This window comes from Pezoporus occidentalis, unplaced genomic scaffold, assembly GCF_034315485.1.
Source record: "Pezoporus occidentalis ecotype Australia unplaced genomic scaffold, CSIRO_AGI_Poc_V1 ctg194, whole genome shotgun sequence".
NCBI lineage: Eukaryota > Metazoa > Chordata > Aves > Psittaciformes > Psittacidae > Pezoporus > Pezoporus occidentalis.
In genome coordinates this window covers 1,286,096-1,306,898 of record NW_026913791.1, presented here as the reverse complement: position 1 = coordinate 1,306,898, position 20,803 = coordinate 1,286,096, and the positions used below count along the sequence as shown (strand labels likewise).

At 52.3% G+C, this 20,803-nt stretch overlaps 1 protein-coding gene across 14 annotated transcripts in view; it reads right to left on the bottom strand.

The window, feature by feature from the left end:
* Nucleotides 1-4,491: 4,491 nt before the first annotated feature.
* PTPRF (protein tyrosine phosphatase receptor type F) overlaps nucleotides 4,492-20,803 on the bottom strand; it is a 400,395-nt gene continuing 384,083 nt past the window's right edge. For all 14 annotated transcript variants that reach the window (XM_062617270.1, XM_062617271.1, XM_062617275.1 and 11 more), the window contains 9 exons: nucleotides 15,759-15,878; nucleotides 14,548-14,702; nucleotides 12,990-13,275; nucleotides 10,945-11,123; nucleotides 7,987-8,113; nucleotides 7,642-7,767; nucleotides 6,861-7,015; nucleotides 6,329-6,464; nucleotides 4,492-6,192 (listed from right to left, as the gene is read on the bottom strand). In XM_062617270.1, coding sequence (XP_062473254.1) covers nucleotides 6,124-6,192; nucleotides 6,329-6,464; nucleotides 6,861-7,015; nucleotides 7,642-7,767; nucleotides 7,987-8,113; nucleotides 10,945-11,123; nucleotides 12,990-13,275; nucleotides 14,548-14,702; nucleotides 15,759-15,878 — 1,353 coding nt within the window. In that variant the 3' untranslated portion in view covers nucleotides 4,492-6,123. The remainder of the gene's footprint in view (nucleotides 6,193-6,328; nucleotides 6,465-6,860; nucleotides 7,016-7,641; nucleotides 7,768-7,986; nucleotides 8,114-10,944; nucleotides 11,124-12,989; nucleotides 13,276-14,547; nucleotides 14,703-15,758; nucleotides 15,879-20,803) is intronic.

Below are 20,803 nucleotides of genomic sequence, written 5' to 3'. Positions count from 1 at the left end.
CAAAGCCAAAGCAGAATTTGACCCTCGGCAAACTGCTGCCAGCAAATACAGCCTGGGGCTGGACCAGCGCCAGCCACACTGGTCAGAGAGAAACATGGAAAAGTGCCCCCGTGGGCAGTGTGCACTGTCCCTGATCTGCTGCTGCTGTGCTGAGGATTGGGAGCCGACAGGACGGTTCCAGCAGATCCTCTCAAGCGTGGTCAAGGCTGAATGAGTGACAGAGGCAGTGGAGGGACACTGATGTCCCCTCGGCCAGGACCGGCTATGGTTGTCACAGATGGTGTTGTACTAAACGCTTGCTAAATGTACAAGTGCAACCTTGAAAGTAAGCACAACCCACATGTAAGAGCTCATGGCCACGCTCAGTCCTTCATGCCTAAGTAAAACCTTAATTCCACTGCATGTTTCTCCTGATAAGAATGGCTCAGGGTAAATGGGGCTCTTTAGTCCGGAGAAGAGAAGGCCCAGGGGGCACTTTATTTCTCTCTATAGCTACTTGAAAGGAGGGTGGAGAGAGGAGGTGGCTGATTGTCTTCTCCCAAGTAACCAGTGATAGGACAATAGGTAACGGCCTCAGGCTGCGCCAGGGGAGGTTTAGGTTCTTTATTAAGAACAATTTCTTCATCAAGACAGTGATCAGCATTGGAACAGTGGTGGAATCACTGTCCTTGGCAGTGTTCAAAAGACTATGTAGATGAGGCCTTTAGTGACATGGTTTAGTGCTGGATTTGGCAGTCCTGAGGTAATGGTCGGATTTAATGATCTTAAAGGTCTTTTCCAACCTAGTTAATTCTTTGATTCTATTATTTCCTTTGGTGTCACACTATGGGCATGACTTTCAGCAGTCCTGAGAGTCTTACCAACCCTCCAACAGAGATTTTCTGTGGTCTGCTGCCTCGCTGACCTGCTTGGAGTCTGAATTGCCAGGTGTAAGGACCAGAACCCAAAAGTGAATTAAAATCACAGCAAGGCAAAACACTCAGCCTCCTGCAGATGGAGGTACCAACACGGATAACTGTGAGGCAACGGTTTTGAGATAAACTCTGCATTTCTGGCCTTTCTGGTGGCCTCCAGCTGCACTTGCTACCCATTAGTCAAGAAAGACCAACTTTCAAATATCATGGGGCATGAGCCAGTCTTTTTGTGATGACGAGTGGTAAAATGTTGCCATGAGCAGAAATACATAGGCAGGAAAGCTTGCTGAATATACAGTTGTCACGGTGGACTGAGATTACTTATTAAAACCAGCAAAAGGGCAACAATGAGCTTTAATTAGAGGGATCAGAATTTGCCCTGCTCTCAGAAATGAACCAGGTCAGAACAGGCAAAAAAGAAGAAAAAAAAAATCACTCTTAACTGGGAAAATTTACAAATTAAATGGCAAATGTTGCTGAGAACAAGAAACACCAGGACTGTGGGGGAAGGAGCTGCCAAGCTACTGTGCAGTGTAAGCTCAGGTTTGCTCAGGGGTGCAGCTGTTTCTTTTCCTTTTTAACAACTATTTTTCCCTTGAAAAACAAAATTTAAGGTAATGGAATCCCAAAGGGCAAGTGCTTGGGCAGGATGTTATTTGGACTAGAAGATCTTTAAAGGTCCCTTCCTACCCAAATCATTCTATATTCCTATCATTTTGCATCACTAGGAGGCAACCCAAGCCTAGGCAGGGCTTGCACAGCTGTCTTGCTGCAGGTATCAATGGACTGGATTTAAAACATGAAAATAGAGCAGAAGAGCACCTCAGTGCCCAGGAATCCACCTTTGACTAGCTGCCATTTAGCTGCTGTCCCACCTGCCAAACTGTGCCCTTTGCAAAGCTGTTTATCCCAGGCTGCATTAAGGCTACGTGGTACATTAGGGAATGGAAAAAAAATCACTAGGAAATAAAAAGCCAGCAGTGACTGCCCAGGTCCATTGCTCAGTGTGAGTATGGTTGGTCTGTCAGAGAGGCTCCATGCTGCTCGGGACCATTACCTTCTGCCCTGGAGCAGTGTGACACTGAGAGGCCAGGCTGATACCAGAGGGAGGGAGGAGTCTCAAACTGATACCAAAGAAGATGGGGGGAAAAGATGCCAGCTGAGATAAGTCCTTTCTGGCTGGGGAAAGCTGAGCAAGGCCAGGCACTGCACTGGAGCATGGCATGAGCCACAGTGCTGGCTCCGAGGGCAGACTGGGTTATCATCTCTGCCACTGTATATGGTTAGCCTTTTTTTGTTCCCCTTTTATTTTGTGAGATACACAGAGATAAAGGGAAACGTTAAAAAATAAGTACTTTTAAAGCATTATGACTCCATCCCTGTCAGAGCAATGCTGGCTTTGTGCAAGCTGTCTGGGGAGTGGGACTGCCCTCAACAGCAGCAGGCGCCTCTGAACTGGCTGTCCTCTGGGGTCCTGTCCCCTTGCCAGGGTGGCACCTCCTCACAGTGCAGGAGCCTCCTGGCCCTCTCTGTTGAAACTTTCTTGGCCCTGGGAGGCTAGGACAGGGCTTCACCTGTGTGGCTTTACTCCACAATGTAAGTGCATGGTGTCTACTCAACAACAGCCTTGCTGCAGAGGGCTGCGCTTTGTAACGCTATTCCCGGGGTGATCCGTGCTGAGACGCGTGTACTTTTGTCTCCCTGCCTCCTCCCGTTTCTACTTGGCCCGTAGACAAGCTGACTGACCCCCCCAAAAGGTTGCTCTGTGCTATAGACGTGACAGGCAGAGCAGAGCCCACAGAGGCAGTGAATTGGGAGCGTTTGCTCCCGTGTATCTTCCCCGGGTCAGCTGTAAAGGGTTCGGGCTAAGAACAAGATATCAGATGAGAAGGAAGCCCCCAAGCACTCTTGTGCAAGAGGAATGAACATGCACGTGTGCTTGTGCACATGTACAACTGCTCTGTCAGCTGCTTGTTCCAGTGAGAGCAAACTGCTGTATTCAAAGCCACAGAGGGACTACAGGTTTATACTGTGGCAGTGCCTGGTGAGTGCTGAAGGAGTGGCGATGTGCCGCTCACATGTGCCATGTGGCAGAAGCACTGTCACCAGCTGAGGCTCAGCGGCACAGTTAAAGCATTGCAGTGCAGGCAGGTGCTCTCTGGCCAGTTTCCTACAGTGCAATGGTGGGCATGGCGTTCTTCCTCCCCATGCACACCCATGTATGAGCAGGTGCTCGCTTGGCTCTGCCACCCTGGGCACTGGCAGCAATGCAAAGCAAAGCGTCCCGATGCCAGCACTGCTGGCACGTGCATGTGCACACACATACACACCTGCACACGTGTGCTGCCTTGCAAGGGCAGGAGCTTGCTTTGCCCTTGGATCTGTATCCCTGCAGGTCACCCCAGAGGCACAGCACCGTGGTAGGAGCCAGCCAGATGAAGGGGAAACACTGTTTTGCATCTGGCACCAGCTCAAGTGCTGGTCTGGCCTTGCAGGGAACACTACGTGTGGCTGCACTCCAGCAAAGTAAGCACGGAGTCAGCAGGAAGGTGCCCACAGCCATGCTGAGGAGAAGCTGATCAGCCCGTCTGCCACACGCTCCCACCCACCGTGCACATGCTGGCAGGACAGGTTTGGCTTCCTCAGGAAGGATGGACAGGCCACGCACACACATGTGGTTGTGCCTCTTGCACTGGCCTTTCCCTTGCACGCTGGTGGTGGTGTCAGGTCTGCTCTCTAGGAGCCGGCACTGACTGGGGATTTACAGTTCACATGCAGGCAGGGCTGGGGCTGCCTGCCCATGGAGCGGGCACAACCCGGGCACGGGCTTCACACCTGAATGAACTCGGGTGCTGCTCTGCAGGTAAGAGCCAGGCAATGCTTTTACTGCTAAGCAGTGACTTTGCATACGTAAGTGTGATCAGTGCTGCAGAGCAGCATCACTGCAGCATGCTGCGAGGCCAGCAATGCATCAGCCTCATCCAGAGCTGATATTGTCACCAAGCCCACCAACACAGATCTCTCTCCTGCAAACCCATAAGCACAGTCCAGCCTGGTCCTGCAGCCAGCATGCTGGCAAGAAAGGGGGTGCAGGTAAATGTGCTTCCAGCAAAGCTCAGCATCACCCCAGGGCTGCATCCTGCTACATGCCGGGGTCTTCTGGGGATTAGTAACTGGCACTAAAGCAGGTGGGGAAGGTGTCATTCATGTGAAGGCTTCTTCATGTGAAGAATAGGCTTCTTCATGTGAAGAATAATCCATCCTTGGGAAAAAGGAGGGGACCCAGAGGGGGCCATGTCTGCAAAGAGATGGCAGAAGCCATTCTCGGCAGTGACAGGGACTCTCGGCGCACCCTGGTACGGCTGCAGGTGGGCAGGAGGTGAGCACACATGGGGATGTCACAGAGGATCTCCGAGCTCCCTGCTAGCACAGGGTCCCTGAGGAAAGTGTGGGGTACTCATGGCTGGGATGTGCCCATTGGGAAGGACTTTGGTGGCAAGAGGCTGAGAAGCAAGCCCATCACTGAGGGACCCTATGGCCTCTGCTTGTTGCTGAAGAAACAGACAGCAAAGCCAGCTTGTATGAAACCCAATTATTCAAATTTATTAACATCAAGAATTATGCAATGATGCTGTAGATTTTTTTTATTAACAAATAGAAAACAGACTGTATACAACAGTGACCCCTACAGCACTATGCATCCACAAGGTAAAAATGAATGTGTCCTCCAACATTACCAACCCTGGATTGCTGATTTCAACGTAGCTTGGATTTCTTAACATTCGGAATACATGTGATAATACAATTAGATACCCTTCCACCACCTTTATTCATAACTCAATGCACTCGAAAGAGGGCTGCTCACTCCCTGCCTTTAGTGCAAGCGTGATATAATAAGGAGTATTAATATATAGTACCATTAAATTAAGTCCAGTAGTCTTGCCACATTGGTTCATTAGAACGTCCTGAAGTAGCGGAAAGTACGATGTCCTAGTGACTTTTAACATTTGCAGGATAGCAGAAATTATAGATACACCCAACCTCTGAAGCCATGTGTACTCCCCTCCCCTCCCCTTCCCTGCAGTACCCTGCTTTCCAAAGAGAGCCGGCCCGGCTCTGCTCTGAGGGTGGCTGGGCTTGTGCTCCTTGAATTGAAAATGCTTTTGATGCATGTCACTGGTGAGAGGTGACAGAATGGTGCTTGCACGCACGGAACCGGGGGATAAACAAAAAGGGCCGTGTCTCGCTCTTTCCAGCCCCTTCCCAGGGAAGTATGGGGCCCACTCCTTTCTCCTGCCTGCTTCCCAGTGAAACACACAAAAAAGAGACTCCGAAGCCCAGAGCCCGGGATTTCGGGTCTCTCACAAACAAGGCGACGACAACTCACGTCATATCGGGATCTGCCAATACACACGGTCACTGGATTGGTTTAACACGCATCGGAATAGCACTGAATGGTTGCCAGCTGACAAAGGGGACCACTTGTCTGGTGACCCCAGATGCCCTCCCAAACCCAAACCTACTCAGGAAATAATGGGGGGGAGGGGAAAGGCTAAAAAAATAATTGGTAGCTTAGGTCCAGTTCCATGAAATTTAATATTCTACAGAGGATTAAAAAGCAGCCTATGGGGAATGGAGCCGGGCAGGAACCACAAGCCAGCTGCTGCGAATTACCAAGGAAGCTGCACTAAAATGGGCAGAACCAGCAGTGACTGGGTTGAAACAAACACAGGGCAGTAAAAAAATGGAAAAGCAAAAGGAAATAAAAAGAACAAAACCCTAAAAGCCCAACTCCCAAGGGTCTGGTGGGTCCAGTTCTGCCTGGGCAAAACATTAAGACTTGCAAACAATAAAAAATAAAGAGAGAGGAGATTATAAAAACCACTAGTAACTATTTTACATGTTTAAAAAAAGACCCCATTCCACCCACCTAAAGCCTCGCTGTGAAATGCAGTCGGCGTGAGAGAGGGCGAGAGATGCACATGAGCAGAAATTCAGCCAGAGGCTGGAAATGCTTTTGGAGTCAGATTCCCTCGTTTGGCGCTGGGGCGAAGTTCCTAAATGCCGTGGTCAAACTGGTTGGTGTGGAGGTCTGCTGCCTGGGCAGCACCTCCCTCTGTACAGAAGGACTGAGGAATGGGCAGCTCTGGCTCAGAGGGACCCATCTCCACTCCTAGACATCCCCACCGCGACTGGAGGAAAGCACTAGTTACGTTGCATAGTGGTCAAAGCTGCCGAGATACTCCAGTGCTGCTCTGTAGCACAGCTGGTACTGGTCCTGCAAGGCAGCAAGGGGGCAACATGGGAAGTGGGAACACAGTGACAGTGGGCAGCAGGTTCAACATCCAGAGGTATCAGCTCCCCTCCCTTCTCCTACAGCTCTCCCACCGCCCCAGGGAGGATGGCATGCTCACCTCTGTCTGCACCATGGCTGGCCGCTGCGTCCGCAAGGTCTTCACCGTCTGGAACATGTCCACCACCCCCTCGTAGCGCATCCTCTCCAGCACGATGCTGAGCGTGATGAACACGCCTGTGCGCCCCACTCCAGCGCTGTGCAGAGGGAGCAAGAGGTGCCATTAGAGACCTGCCACCCCAGTGAGGCTCTGCTTGCACTATCTAGCAGTGGTGCAAGTGGGCCCAGCTCATGGAGCAGAGTGACCTGCCACAGGGGGGCCCACAGGGACACTGCCAGCCTGAAGTGCCCCCTGAGCCCTATGGGGCCCACCAATTCTGCCTTGTCTCTGGGCCAAGCTGGTGTAGCGCCCTGCCCTGCTCGAGGAGTCTTCCAAGGAGCTACAAATGGCACCCATGGATGTTGCTGCCTTCTTGTCCCCTGCCTGCCTCTTGCCAGTGGTGTGCAGGAGGGGCACCAAGTGCAGGAAGCTGGCAGCTGCCAGAGTTAGTGAGGCAGGGGTCATCTCTGAGGGCTGATCTGTCCCCACTCACCTGCAGTGCACTGTGATGGGCCCGTCCTGACCGAACTGCTCCTTGGTCTTATGCACCTGCCCAATGAAATCGATGAAGCCCTCTCCTGTCTTTGGCACTCCTTGCTCAGGCCAGTCTGTGAACTGGAACTGGCGGATGGTCCGTGACTGGCCGTCCTGTGGGGACAGGGGTGTTAAGATGTGAACCATGGGTGAGGGGCTGATCTTGCTCCCCTCAGCACTGGTGCTGCTGACCTGCTCTTAGACCCCCGCCCCAGGCCAGGTGAGAAGGTGCACAGGACATGGAGGAGCCCAGGCAGACCTTCTGCTGAGAGCTTGGGGCCTGCGTCTGCTCTCCCGTGTTCACCCCAATGTGGCTGAGCTGAGCAGGGCTTTGGGCCCCTCTGGGGTCAGTGCCCTGGTCCTGTCTGGGGCTCAGCTCCACCCTAGGACCACATTTACTGTCACAAAGGGGTCCTGCACCCACTCAGATGCTGCACACAGAGACTCCAGGTGCAGGGGAGCCCATGCTGAATGCTTGCCCAAGTGCGTAGCACAGGCAAAGTGGGGTCTGGTGCTGATAGGGGTCCCTGAGCTATTCACCAGGGCTGACACAGCTGGCAAGGAAGGAACTTGTGGTGAGAGGAGCAGCAGGTGGGGGGCAGAAGCCCTTTCTGCCTGCAGTGCAAGGCAGTACCTTGCCTTCCAGTTTCTGCAGGAGCTGCTGCACACTCCCTCTGCCAACCTGGGCAGGATAGAGGCACAGGAGGCAGGGGAGCTGGGGAGCCAGCAGTTGCACTTACCCTGGCATCCGTCACCTTGAACTCCCGGAGGATGTACTGTGGCATGTTGTACTCTGCCATTGGGTCCACCACGAAGTACTGGTACCGGGCAGAGCGCTCTGCAGGCCAGTACTGGTGGCACTTCTCCTGTGGAAGAGGAGCATGGTAAGACAGCAGGACCAACAAGCTGCTGCTCCTCCCTCTCACCCCCACAGCATTTGTGGCTGTGGGGCCACAGGGTCAGGCACAGGACACGCCAGCAGGAGGCTGTCCCAGAGCACCTCGTGCTGGGGACGGACTGGGGTGAGCTGAGGTGCCCACAGACAGCAGCACACAGCCCCCTTCTCCCCCCAGCAGGATTCATACCCTGCCCATCTCACGCAGCTTTGTCAACATCACCACGATGGTGGAGTTGTGCTCCCAGAGCATCCGCCAGAAATCTTCCGTGGTCTCAGCCAGTGGTCCCTGCGTGGCGATGTAGGCCTTCTGCTGCCTGCAACAAACACAGTGGTGCTCAGACCAGCTCTCCTGGGGGCTGGAAGCAGGACCCTCATGCAGCAGGGAGCAGGGCTGACAATGCAGCTGCAGGAGGAAGGTCTCAGACTAGCCATGGGCTTGGGGGGGGCGATGAGCCTGCCCAGCACGTCTTCTCCCTACAAACACAGTGAGCACCATCAAGTGCAGGATCCAGAAAGGCTCCTAGTCCTTGCTGGGCTGACAGTGTCCCCAGCCCAGCCTCTTGCTGCTGCTTATCCCCAGCGTTGCTGCACTTTAAAGCCTTCTCAGCACCCATCCAAGCTGGAAGGATGGGCTGTGCTTGGGGATGATCCCAGCAGCACCCCTGGGTTCCTGCACTTTCACTCACTTCAGCATCCCTGTCCCTCCCATTGCATCGAAAGACACAGAGCAACTGCATCCTGTCACTTGGATCCTGCACACCTGCTAATTACTGGAAGCAATTCCAGCAGTGTAGAAACCATTAAAACTGTTTTGCCAGCTTTTCTGGAGCTTGAAAATTTGTCCCTGGTTCCGCTATGAACCAGAGCATCTCTCAGAATGTCCCGTGTGAAAGAGAGCTTGACCAGCCCATGGCCCCCATACTCAAGAAAGCACCCTTAGTGCTTGGGCCTCTGAGAAGGGCCGGCTCTGCCATGCTGGTTCTTTGGCTTGCTTAGTGCCCAGCCTAGCACACTGGTGCTGCCTGTGAGAGACATGACGAGTCTGGTGCCACACAGGCAGTGCAGACAGGCTGAGAGATGGGCTTGTTTGGCCTGGAGAAGAAAAGGCTCAGGAGAGACCTTATAACAGTCTTCCAATACCTAAAGGCGGCCTACAAGGAATCTGGAGAGGGACTTTTCACAAGGACATGTAGTGACAGGGCAATAGGGAATAGCTTTAATCAGACAGAAAGGAGATTTCAGTTGGACATTATGAAGAAATTCTTCACTATGAGGGTGCTGAGGCGCTGGCACAGGGTGCCCAGAGAAGCTGTGGCTGCCCCATCCCTGGCAGTGTTCAAGGCCAGGTTGGACGGGGCTTGAGTAACCTGGTCTAGTGGAAGGTGCCCCTGCCCATGGCAGGGGTTGGAACTAAATGAGCTTTAAGATCCCGTCCAACCCAAATCATTCTTTGATTCTATGACATGGTCTCGCTTCACCACAGAGAGGCGCCGGAGCCCGCGGGATGAGAGGCAGCATCCTCCCATCCAGCACTCCATCTCTCCACGGGTGCTAAAAATTAATGAACGTGCTGCAGGACAGCTGTAACGTGCAGGATGGAGAGGAGCTGCTTCAAGGTGGATTTATAAGACATTATAAAAAGCAGGGAGTGGGGGTGCAGAACGAAACAGAAGAGGTAGTAGATGCAGATTCAGTGATGTGACCTTGGGCCAACTGATCTCTTTAGATAATACTGAGACGATTACTTGGTTCAAAGGAAAGAACAGGAAGAGGTAACAGCGCTCTTCAGGAATGGGGTAGGTAGCACATGAAATGGTACCACCTGCTGTGCTGGCAGCCCTCCCTCTGGAGCATCAGCAAGCAGCAAAACCAGGATCGCTCTTAGTCCGTGGCTGTGGAGCCAGGACGCAGCGGCTACAGCCTGCCTGTCACACAGGGCTGCCAGGGTAGGCATGAGGGCAGGCGGCCACAGTAATGCCGCAGTGCTGGATGGCTCAGAGCCACACAGGCCAGGAGGAGCAGAGGCTGCTCCATGACAGCTTTCCTACAGACCCTTCCTCCTTCACCATTACTCTGTCCCACCCTGGCTCACTGCAGCTCTGCCATGTCGGGATGCTCCCAGGGTTGCTCTCCTTCTGCTCCCTGCCCGCTCTTCCCTCCATGTACCCCTTCCCCCTGGAACCTCTTCCTCAGTTTGCTTACTGAAGCACCAACAGACGCACAGAGCGCTGGCCTGGCTGCACCTACATCTGTTCCCTTTGACAGTGCCTGTTGCTCCTGCGAGGTCACCAGCCCATAAGAAACGTTTGGGCAGAGCCAAGCTGGAGGTGGACTGTGCTAAATCCATTGTTGTATCCCCCACTCCTGCACTGGGTGACTACTGCAATGGTGCACAGAGAGGTGACAGCAACAACCCTTGTACATGCATCACTGGGATTTGGTCTGGATTACTGTCTTGGAGTTGGCTGGGAAGGAGATGTGGCCACTGGGCTGTTTCTCTGCATTCTCTCCTTAAAGAGAAGAACATTCTCCTTAGCAGCTGAGAATGTGATGCCAGCTAGATACAGAAAATGTTATTATTATTGTCCCACTAGATCTTAATCTGTGCTTTCTAAAAGCTATCCTGGGCAGCAGAACCCAGTGACAGGCTCCCCAGTGTCCAGCACCAGCCCTGCCTGAGGATCCACAGAGTCCCCCAAAATCAAGATATGGGACAGTGAGTCTTGGGCTGCTGCTTGGATCCGTCATGCAATGCACTTCTACCTCTGGTTTCTACAGTTAGTGAGAGGGGGCAGGTTTGTTTTAGATGCTGCAGATATAAAACACATGCCAAGGGATGCCTACCAGAAGATCCTATAAACCTTGGCAGAAGCCAGCACAGCCTCCCACCCCAGCCATGCGGGCATCTGTCTACAGCAATACCAGCCAGGCTGGCAGCACTCACTCACTAGCAGTCTTTACATACTGTAACTATACGCACTGCAGTGCCTGTGAGAAGTCTGAGGGAAACATAAAACACAACAGTGATCCCCAACCAACCCCTAGGCAGCCAGGACCAGTCCTTGGGAAAGAGGAGAAGGCAGCTCTGCCATGGTTCCCAAGCAGGCAGGACAGGCTGGTACAGGCACCTCAGGGTGGCCCTTACCTGTACCCATCGATGAAGCTGGCATTGATGTAATCAGAGCCCTCGACACCCCGGATGGGCTGCAGACAGACTCGTGTCAGCTCGTACGGCATGATGTTCACGAGGCGGTTCTTGAATTTGTTGCATGGGAGGTTGGCACTGATGAAACGTGAGGTATGTGCTTTAGAGTTGGCCAGCAGCTGGAAGAGAAGGAAACATGTCAGACGCCTGCTGGGAATACAGAAGGGGAAAATGGGACCCTGGCAGCAGGGCACACAGGAGTCTCTCTGGGCATGCAGCCACCTTCCCTCCTCTGCCTGAGGGACAACTACTGGGGACAAGTCTTTCCAGACCAGACGAAGGACTCTGGCACCACATTATGAGGAGGCTGCACCCGACTGCTCTATTTCCCAGTGATCAGTCTGGTTTTCAGGATTGTGATGGCCCCTCTGCCATGGCAATGCACATCTAGGCATGGCGTGCCCTCACTGCTCGCTTTTGGTGCATGGCTGTAGGTAACAGCAGGGGAACCACCTGCACTGACCTGCTGGCACAACCCCAAAGCCACACATAGCAGAGCGGAGACCCACAGCAGCCCTCTCACTCACAAAGGACCAGGACATGAAGCACTGTACCTCAATGAACCAAAGACACATGCCTGGTGGCATCAGGGAAGGAAAGCTTTCCATCTTCCAACAATGTCTTGCTATTTACTTCTCACCCCAGAAGAACACATGAAAAATGTGAGAACTGTGACAGTTTTAGGTAAAGAAGATCTATTTTGGGCTACTGCGAGACATTTTACGGTTCTCTTTGAGGCATGTAAACTGGAGTCATGATAAATGTGTTACTAAGATCTATTGGCAGAGACATTCAAACAGAAGTCCCCACTCTTGGCCCATTCCCTTCTCCAAAAGATTCTCTCCAGCATCTCCAGAGCCACTCTTCTTCTACATGTGGCAGCGGCTCCCTGCAAAAGGACAGGGTTGCTCCCTGGGGAGTGATGCAGCCATGTGAGGCCCTCCCTTATCCTGCTCCCCAGGGTTTTCCATACAATGGACACTGCCAGGGCGCAGAGAGGGGCAAATTTTATTACTGTTCTAAAGAGGCCCTTGGAGAACCAACAAATTTTTGCCTTTCTTATAAGAGAGTTGCTAGAGTTGAGCCTAATTCTATGGCTCTCTTGAGGGCAGGTGTCACCATGAGATACTAATTCAGCATGTTCTACTGTCTCAAGCCCAGGACACTGTCAGCTTTGGTAACCACAGGACAGAGCTGCTCAGTTGTTCCCAGTTTACACAGAAAGCCAGTATTTTACTTCTCCTGCTCCTTTGTCACTTGGAAGGAATCCCCAGGGTGAAGCAGTATTGCTGCAGTTCATTTCACAGCCTGCACGGTCTGTTGCCTCTCTGCATGAGCTATACTCCCCACCATGAGTTCACTGGACTAATGCACCTAATCTGAGAATATGGGCGCTTACCCAAGCTCACTTCCATCTCCAAGGCTGTAATAAGTATCTGCATTTGGCATTCATAGATACAGACAGCAAAATGTGGGCTTGGATTTCCAAAACCAGTGTGCCTTAAAACACTGCCTTCACCAATTCTAGACATCGAGGCTTGGTGTTGAGGTGGTTAAAAGATAAGAAGTTCAGCACTGCAGAAATGAGACTAGAAACATCTCACATATTTGAATTGGAGCCATTTCCAGACAAGTTGCTCACAGTAACATCAATTATCACTAACACGATCTGCATCTGATTTCAGATGCATCTCCTGCCGCACAGTGAACCTAGAGCAGAACGTGCTGCTGAGAACTGCGCATCCATCTGCCTTTTATATCCTCCCCAGCAGCTGCCAATCCAGGGGGGACCATGGCCGACACAAGCTTTACAATTCAAATGCATTTTAAATCACTGCCTACCTGGTTTAGAAACACACAAAAGAATAACTGTCTGTAATGATCCATGGCTTTCATCTCCCAGCCCCTGTGGGAGCGGCCTGGTGGGGCTGTGTAGGCAGAGACAGGGTGCCAGGTAAGAGGGGTGCTGGGGCTCTGCCACCAACCTTGAATTCCAGCTCCATTGCAGTAACACTCTCTCCTGGTGGCACCTGGGTCAGCTTCTGGATGTGAGCAAAGAGGTTGCGTGCAGGCACCTCTGTATTGCCGCACGTGGCTGCCTCCAGCAAGGCCTCGTGGATGAAGATGTATTGGTCCTCTGTCTGCACCATGTAGTTGCGCTGAGAGCGCATGCACGTCACGTGGCCATAGATGTCCACAGTCTTCTCATGCTTCATCCGCTCCAGCATGGCATCGATGACAATGAAGCAACCAGTTCGGCCCACGCCGGCACTGTGGGAACAAAGCACATGGCCTCAGATGATCATCTCCTACTGATGCCATGCAAGCTCTGCTCTTGCTTAAGAGAGCACCCAGACCTAGAGCGCACAGGGGGAATAAAGGCTGCTCCTCACACTGAGGGCTAACGAGCTAAGCCCCAAACAAGAGACAGCAGGAGGAGCTAGGGAGAGAGGCACTGAGAATGTGGGAGGCTACTCAGCCCTTCTCTGCTCCCTGTTCACTTATGGAGCAGAAAGGACACTGTGCCATTCTGCTGGTCCCTGCGGTGCCTAGCAGCACCTCCTCAAGGGAAGAAGAAATGTGTTAACAGGCAGGAGAGTGTGCACGAAGGTATAAGATCCGAAGTCCAGGCTGGGCCCCAACACCAGCAAAGCCCGTAATTTCAAGCCTGTTTGTCCTCTAATCTGGGTCACTGTTTCCTAACCCATAAAACAAGGACAGCCAGCCTGAGAGGGAAAAGCAGAAAGGTGAGATCATGCATGTCCATGCTGAGCCTTTTGCTCAAGCACTGGATGCCTTTCCATGTCTGTTAAAAGGGCAGTAGCAATCCCCAAACTCCTCACCCTGAGAGCACCCTGAAAACAACAGACATGCTGCCATGACATGTAAACACAGGCAGAGATAGGGAGCTAGACATTTCCTCATTTATGGTGCAAGTCAGATCCTTAACAGGGCTTTAATACAGCTTGTTTGTGTGTTAATTACACCCCACTCCCATCTGAAACAGAGCATGAAAGAAGAGAATTAAACACTGCTAGTAAGGCGCACGCTGGAACAGCAATGATGGAGTGGTTTGCTCAGTAATAGTCCCCACTCGGCTGGTATAGATAAATCTTGCCTGGAGAAGATGCTGAGCCTTAGTAGATGAACATTTTGCTTAAAGAGCTGCCTTTTTACCCTGCAAAAGAGTTCTGCTGAAAACATTATGTATGAATGTTTGCAGAGGTTACTGAATGCCTGTCAGTCAATGATGTGCCTTTGAAAGGCACCACCTACTTAAGCTGGGCACACATCATTTTTAAATGGTACTTGCAGTTTTGCAGGAAATAGGGGTTTTTGAGGCCTCCACACAGCAGTGCTGTTTAATCAGACAGACTAGCAGCAATACAGATGTTACCACTGCTTGGTTGCTGTCCCAGCCCAAGTGCAGGTGATGCTACTGCTAAACCTTCCCAGCAGGAACAGGAGACTTCACTTTTAGTTAAAGCTCCTGGAGCCGGAAGACACAAGCCCAGATGCAGCTTTGCAAACACCCAGTCCTACCTGCAATGGACAACCATGGGCCCAGCATCGGGTGGGTTACAGGCCTTGACCCGTCGCAGGAAAGCTAGAATCGGGGTAGGGTATTCCGGTACCCCGTGATCGGGCCAAGCCATGAACTGGAACTGCCGCAGCTCTCGCTTCTCACTGGAGCCATTCTGTTGAAGACAAAGAGGAATTGTTTTGCATGAGAACAGTCTCATCCTAGGCAGGAACCCATTTATGGGGTAATGAGGTACCCGGCTGTCTGGGTAACAACAGGCATGTCATGCTGTGTGTGATCATGCATGTATTGGGCTTTTGCCACTGAGAATCTGAAGGCAAAATGTAGGCTTCTTGCAAAGCTTCTGTAAACACAGATGCCCTGTGGAAAGCCAGCTGATAGAGACAGCAGAGCAGACGGAAGGGAAGGTGAAAGACTCCTTTCTGCACAGCCTGGGGTCACTACCCGTGTACTCACTGCATGTTCAGGGAAAATGGGCACTGGGCATGGAAGGGCCACAGCAGCCAGCTCCTTCCCTGCTCCTCTGCATCATAGGGTGGCTGATCAGTGGGTGTCTGCAGAGGCTGCCCTGCTCCTGTCTTGGCTTGGCTGAGTGATCAACACAGCAATGCAGTAGGACTGGCTGGGTGACTGCTGGGGAGACGAGATGCCTTCCTGGGGTGTGAGCATGTCTCCATCACACACTGCTGTGCTCCTAGCCCAGACTCAGTCATGCACAGAGGCAGCTGGCTCTGAAGCCTATTTGCACTGCTGTGACATGCTGCTGCTAGCATTGCCCCTGGGATTTCCAAACACTAATGAGGTACACAGCAGGCAGAAGAGAAAGCCTTGAGCACATGTCAGCACAGCCCCTCCATTTGCATTATTAGTGACAGAAGTACTGAAAATTCACTGCTTCCCGTGTTGTCCCTCTAATGGGAGGACAGCTGTTGCATGTACACTCGCCAGAGGCAAGCATAGTCCTCGTTCTGGGGCCCATCACAGGGCTGGAATGTGTACAGGAGAGCATCAGGTGTCCCGGCCAAAATCTGGTGGTGGACAGATGCACAACCTGCAGTTGTTCTACTGCAGCCCAGCTGTGAAAAATGGCTCATGTATGGACTAGTCACATGCTTGGCCAAGCCAGGCACAGCCTCTGCTTGTGGGCCCTATAGCGGAGGAGAGCAGCTCTGCATTACCTGGAGCAGGAAAAGCCCAGCCAGAGCCATACCTTGTACAGTGCAAAGGTGCGGACGGTGTAGGTTGCCAGCTCGACTGTGTCCAGCAGTGTCACCTGGATCATCCCATAGGTTTCTGTACCCCGGCTTGGCCAGTACTGGTCACACTTTACCTGCAGGGAGGAGAGGAGAAAGGGTCAGTGCTTGGCTGCTGGGTTTGGTGACTGGAACATTGAAAGAAGCACAGAGCCGCTGGCCTGGCTGGGCATTTGGGGTGGTTTGCAGCCTATATCCCCACTAGCTCCCTGCTGTCCCAGCCCAAAGTCCTGGACCCACAGCACTGAGCTAAGACAGACAGAGCTCTGAGTACAGCACAATACACAACAATATAACAACAGGTACTGCCTTTCCCCATAACATCTGTAGTCTCCAGGGTGCCCCTGCTAGCGAGGCCCCCAGCAGCAATCCATCCTGGTGAAAGATGGGACACAGCCAATACCAGGCCTCCAGCCTGGATGCTGTGTCCACAGGGCTGACCCTGCCACCCTTTCTGCATTGCCGTAAGCTTTAGTGCACTGAGCATCAACAAGAAACACCAACCTGCCCTCTGGTAGGTGGCACATCCCTGGAAATCTGCATCTCCCAGGTATTTCAAAAACTCTGCAGCAAGGCACAGATACTAGCTTAGACACAGTCACAGCTTGCTCTCCCTCTGTGAGAAGACACAGCCTGTGGCCAAACCATCCTTTTAGCCTGCTCTTGCCAGCAGCACTGTTCCACCATGAGAACACTCCTACTCTCTAGAGAACCCCTGCCCTGCAGCTCCTTTATCTCTCCCTCCCAAATCTGCAGCCATAGCACTTTGAGCTACTGGTCACAGCTCCTGCTGCAGCCCACTTTACAGAGAGCCCTAAAACCTCCCCCAGGGTCCCATCCCTCTGATCCTTTCATCTCCCTGTGCATCCCTCCCTGCACACCTTCGATGCCCTCCTCCTCCTATTCACAGCTCAGTGTTTGCAAACTACTCCTCCAGTTTTGTTCTTCCCAGCCCTGAGCTCCCTATATAATTGGCACCCTGAGCATCCCTATTTCATCTGGCACCCGGCTCCCCCGCCCCGCTGAGCTGTGGTGCCTGGCTGACAGGAGAAAGACTTCATTTCCACCCATGTGCACTGCGCTGAAAATGGTTTCCCACCCTAGGAGAAAGGAGTGAATGGAAGATCATCTGTGCTTGTCAAGGAATAGTAAACTTAATTATTAGCCAAGTGTGTTTATAGGGGAGCATGTGGGAAGGGAAACAACAGGCTTAATTAGAAATCAATGAAGTTCTGCCTTCTAATTGAAGGCACTTTAAGGAGGGTGGGGCTTGTGAAAGTGAAGAGCTCTCATCCTGCACTCTGGTTGCTGGAGTGTGGCAGCCTGGGGTCAAAGGGATGCATCTGCCCCTGTTTTTTTAGGATCTGCTCTCAGTAAGTGCTGCCCTGGCAGAAGTGCTTGGAGCAAGGCTGCCTCATGGGGTACTGCAGGCACCTGCACACCCAGAGCAGCTCCACTGCCTCCTGCCTGCGGTCTCCTGCTGTTCAGGCTGCTGTGCTGCCTTGGATGTGTGCTCCCAGCATGGCAAGCCCTGAACAAATCTCAGAAGATTTCTCTTCCTCGCTTAGCACAGAGCAGGCTGTTATTTCGCACTGACTCGCTGCAGAGTGAACAGCTTGGAGGTCACAAACCTTATTTCACAGCTAAACTGATCTTATCCACAAGCAGGCGGCAGCTGCATCTGCATCTGCATCTCCATCTCCATCTCCAGCCACCTGAGTTTGCCTTGCCTGGCTCAGTGATAATGTGACCCTCTCTGAAGGAGGTGAGGTGAGGGCAGAACAGAAGGGCATTCTGTACATACTGAAGGAGCCAGCTGCTTGCTGTATAGGCCTCGGTGTGGTTTGCAAGGATGTTCCAGTGGAGCAGCACAGCTCCCTGAGCTGTCCCCTCCTGCCACACACATGCTACAGGGCCATGTGTGCTCGAGCACAAAACAAACTTCAGAGGAGTTCCCTGTGCAGGATAATAGCAGCGCCTGGGCTGGTAATTGAAAATTATTTATTCATGACCAGATAAGAGTCAGTCACATTTTCTGCCAAATTTACCCATAATGTTTATGCCCCATTTTCAAGCTCTGTAAATTTTATGCTGAAGCTGATGCACTGTGGCAGTAAAAGCAGATAAGAGATGTTTTCTTCTGGCAGTGCTTGCTACTCATTAACTTAAGAAGCACAATAATGTCCTGAACAGTCATTTACTGCAGCTTTGCTGAGTGGTTCCTGTCCCTCCCCTTTGATGCCCTGTGCCCAAGAGCACCCGGGCACCTCTCCTCAGCTCGAGAGCTGTGCTCTGCTCCCAACCCCACTCACAAGCTGCAGATGGCATTGCTGCCAGGAAAAGGAATAGAGCAGGACGTGGCTGTCAGGCCTTTCTTCCTCAGAGCCCTTCAGAACCATCCTCTTTGCATCTCTGCCTGGGGGCATGAAGCATCAGGGGAGATCACACCCCAGGGGTGGCTGCTTGGTGCTCTGGGCTGGGACAGAACAAGCTACTGCACTGCTACTGCTCTGGGAGACCTCGCCGTGCCGGGCTCTTGGGGATAGCCCATGGTAAGAGAAATCCTGATTTAATACCTCTCTCATGCAACACACCCCCCATCAGGGACATGGCACGCTTGCAGCTTTGGGAAAGCTAATCTACAATGTGTGTTTCTGAACTGCCACCAAATGATTCTGAAACTGATTGTAAAGCTTTGAAGGCAGCTAAATTGCACAATCCAGCCATTTCTATCCTTTATGTGCCTCTCGCTTTGTGAAAACATGAAAAAGGGAGGATGATTTGGACCATCAAGCCAGCTGAAATTGCAGACCATAAAAGCTGATGCTCTTTAAAGATTTTTCTTCCCCTGCAGCTCAGGAGCCCTTTAAAGCAGTGTCACCCCTACAGGGCTGCAAAGCTGCTGCTGATCCCGGCTGGCTTATCTACAGACAGCACTGCCGACAGGGACTTGGGAAGCTCATTCAGGAAGGTGGCAGAGCCTGTTCTGAGCTGGGCATCTCACCATGAGGCCCTGCTGCCCACCCCACGCTTTGTGGCTGGAGAGACAATCCTGTGCCTGGACCCCTGGGTAAGGGGACTTTCAAGCAAGGTCACCTGTGGGTAATGCTGTGACACTGTGTGACTGCCTGGAGCAGTGCTGTCCCACAGCATTGTGAACATCAGCCGGCAGCAATGAGCAGGGATCTAAGGGGTTGCACCAGATGAGGTTTGAATGCTCTGGAGTAAACTGTAAAACAGTGACTCATGCTGAAAGCTGGGAGCAATAGGCAGTGAACGGGATCTTCCTTGTTCCCCCAAAAGGTGTGCTCCTGAATGAGCTCTAGCGACCACCAAAGGGACATGAAGAAAAGCAGAGCAGGAAGAGGCTAAAAGCCATGTTGCCTTGGAAGATGCTGGAGAAGTCAACAAAAAAACCCAGAGAAAGCAATCTCCTCAAGTCCACATCCCAGCTCCCCACCAGGGCCCTCCTGTGAGTGAGTGCCCTGAGGCACCTACAGTGTCCAGCAAACACATCCCTTGCTGTGCAGGGCTGTTTCGACTCAGGAGTGGCTGGGCTTCCCCACTGCCTCTCCTGGCAACCTGCTTGTCCTATGGTGCTTAACAAAACTGCCCATTTCTCATTAGTGCCGGGGATGCACCAAAGAGCCAGAAGGGCATAGGCAGGCAGTGCTGGGGAGCAAATGCTGAAGTCTGGGTCCAGTCAGGTCAGCCTAGAGGCCCTGGACAGCACGCCTGGGCGGGCAGCATGCCTGGGCATGCAGCTGCCTGCAGCTTCAGTGAGGGCTCTGGTCACCCTTTGCCCATGACAGGGATTCACAGTGCCTGTCCTGTGACCAAAAGCCTGACCACACACACTGTGTTCGGAACAGGAACTGTTACCGCAAGAGGTAATTGCCTGCCTGCAGGAGGACATGACAAGGAGCGTGCTATGGGGAGATAACACATGGCTCAACAGCACGGGCATCTCAGGCAAAGACAAGTGCCTGTGGGGTCAAAGGAAACCCGTTATCTTTGTGAAACATGCACCTTGGAGTGCCTTCCATAACTAAGCAGCCTGGAAGTTAAGTGCGTCAGAATTCTGGGCAGGAATTTACTTGGCAACCTAAAAGGGTTTTTCCTCGTACTTCAAATACATAGAATCATAGAATAGTTAGGGTTGAAAAGGACCTTAAGATCATCAAGTTCCAACCCCCCTGCCATGGGCAGGGACACCTCACACTAAACCGTAACACCCAAGGCCTCGTCCAACCTGGCCTTGAACACCACCAGGGATGGAGCATTCCCTAGGCAACCCATTCCAGTGCCTCACCACCCTAACAGGAAAGAATTTTCTTCTTATATCCAACCTAAACTTCCCCTGTTTAAGTTTTAACCCGTTACCCCTTGTCCTGTCACTGCAGTCCCTAATGGAAGAGTCCCTCCCCAGCATCCCTATAGGCCCCCTTCAGATACTGGAAGGCTGCTATGAGGTCTCCACGCAGCCTTCTCTTCTCCAGGCTGAACAGCCCCAACTTCCTCAGCCTGTCTTCATACGGGAGGTGCTCCAGTCCCCTGATCATCCTTGTGGCCCTTCTCTGGACTTGTTCCAACAGTTCCATGTCCTTTTTATGTTGAGGACACCAGAATATGTTCCATCATTGAAATGTGGAGGCACAAAGAAGTCCCCATTTAACCCTCAGCTGCAGAGAGCAACTGACCAGTAGCTTCTGATCTTGCTTAGCGCATGTGCCAAGCCCTGAGCTGCAGGAAGGGTCAGGTTAATTGACCTCCCTGTTTGGGATGGGGTTAGTGAGGGTGGACATCAGACAGAGCAGGCAGGGCAGTGCAGCGGGAAGCACAGTGCAAAGCTGGGTTGGTTCTCTAGAGGCAGCTCATCTCCAAGGAATACTGTTTTTCCTGCAGGCTGTAGGACATCTGTAGAGCTGGGGAAGCCCATGACCAAAGCCTATTTTTGTATATGTAGGAAAAGCAGATCTGTTTTGCCATGGTGATCGGTTAT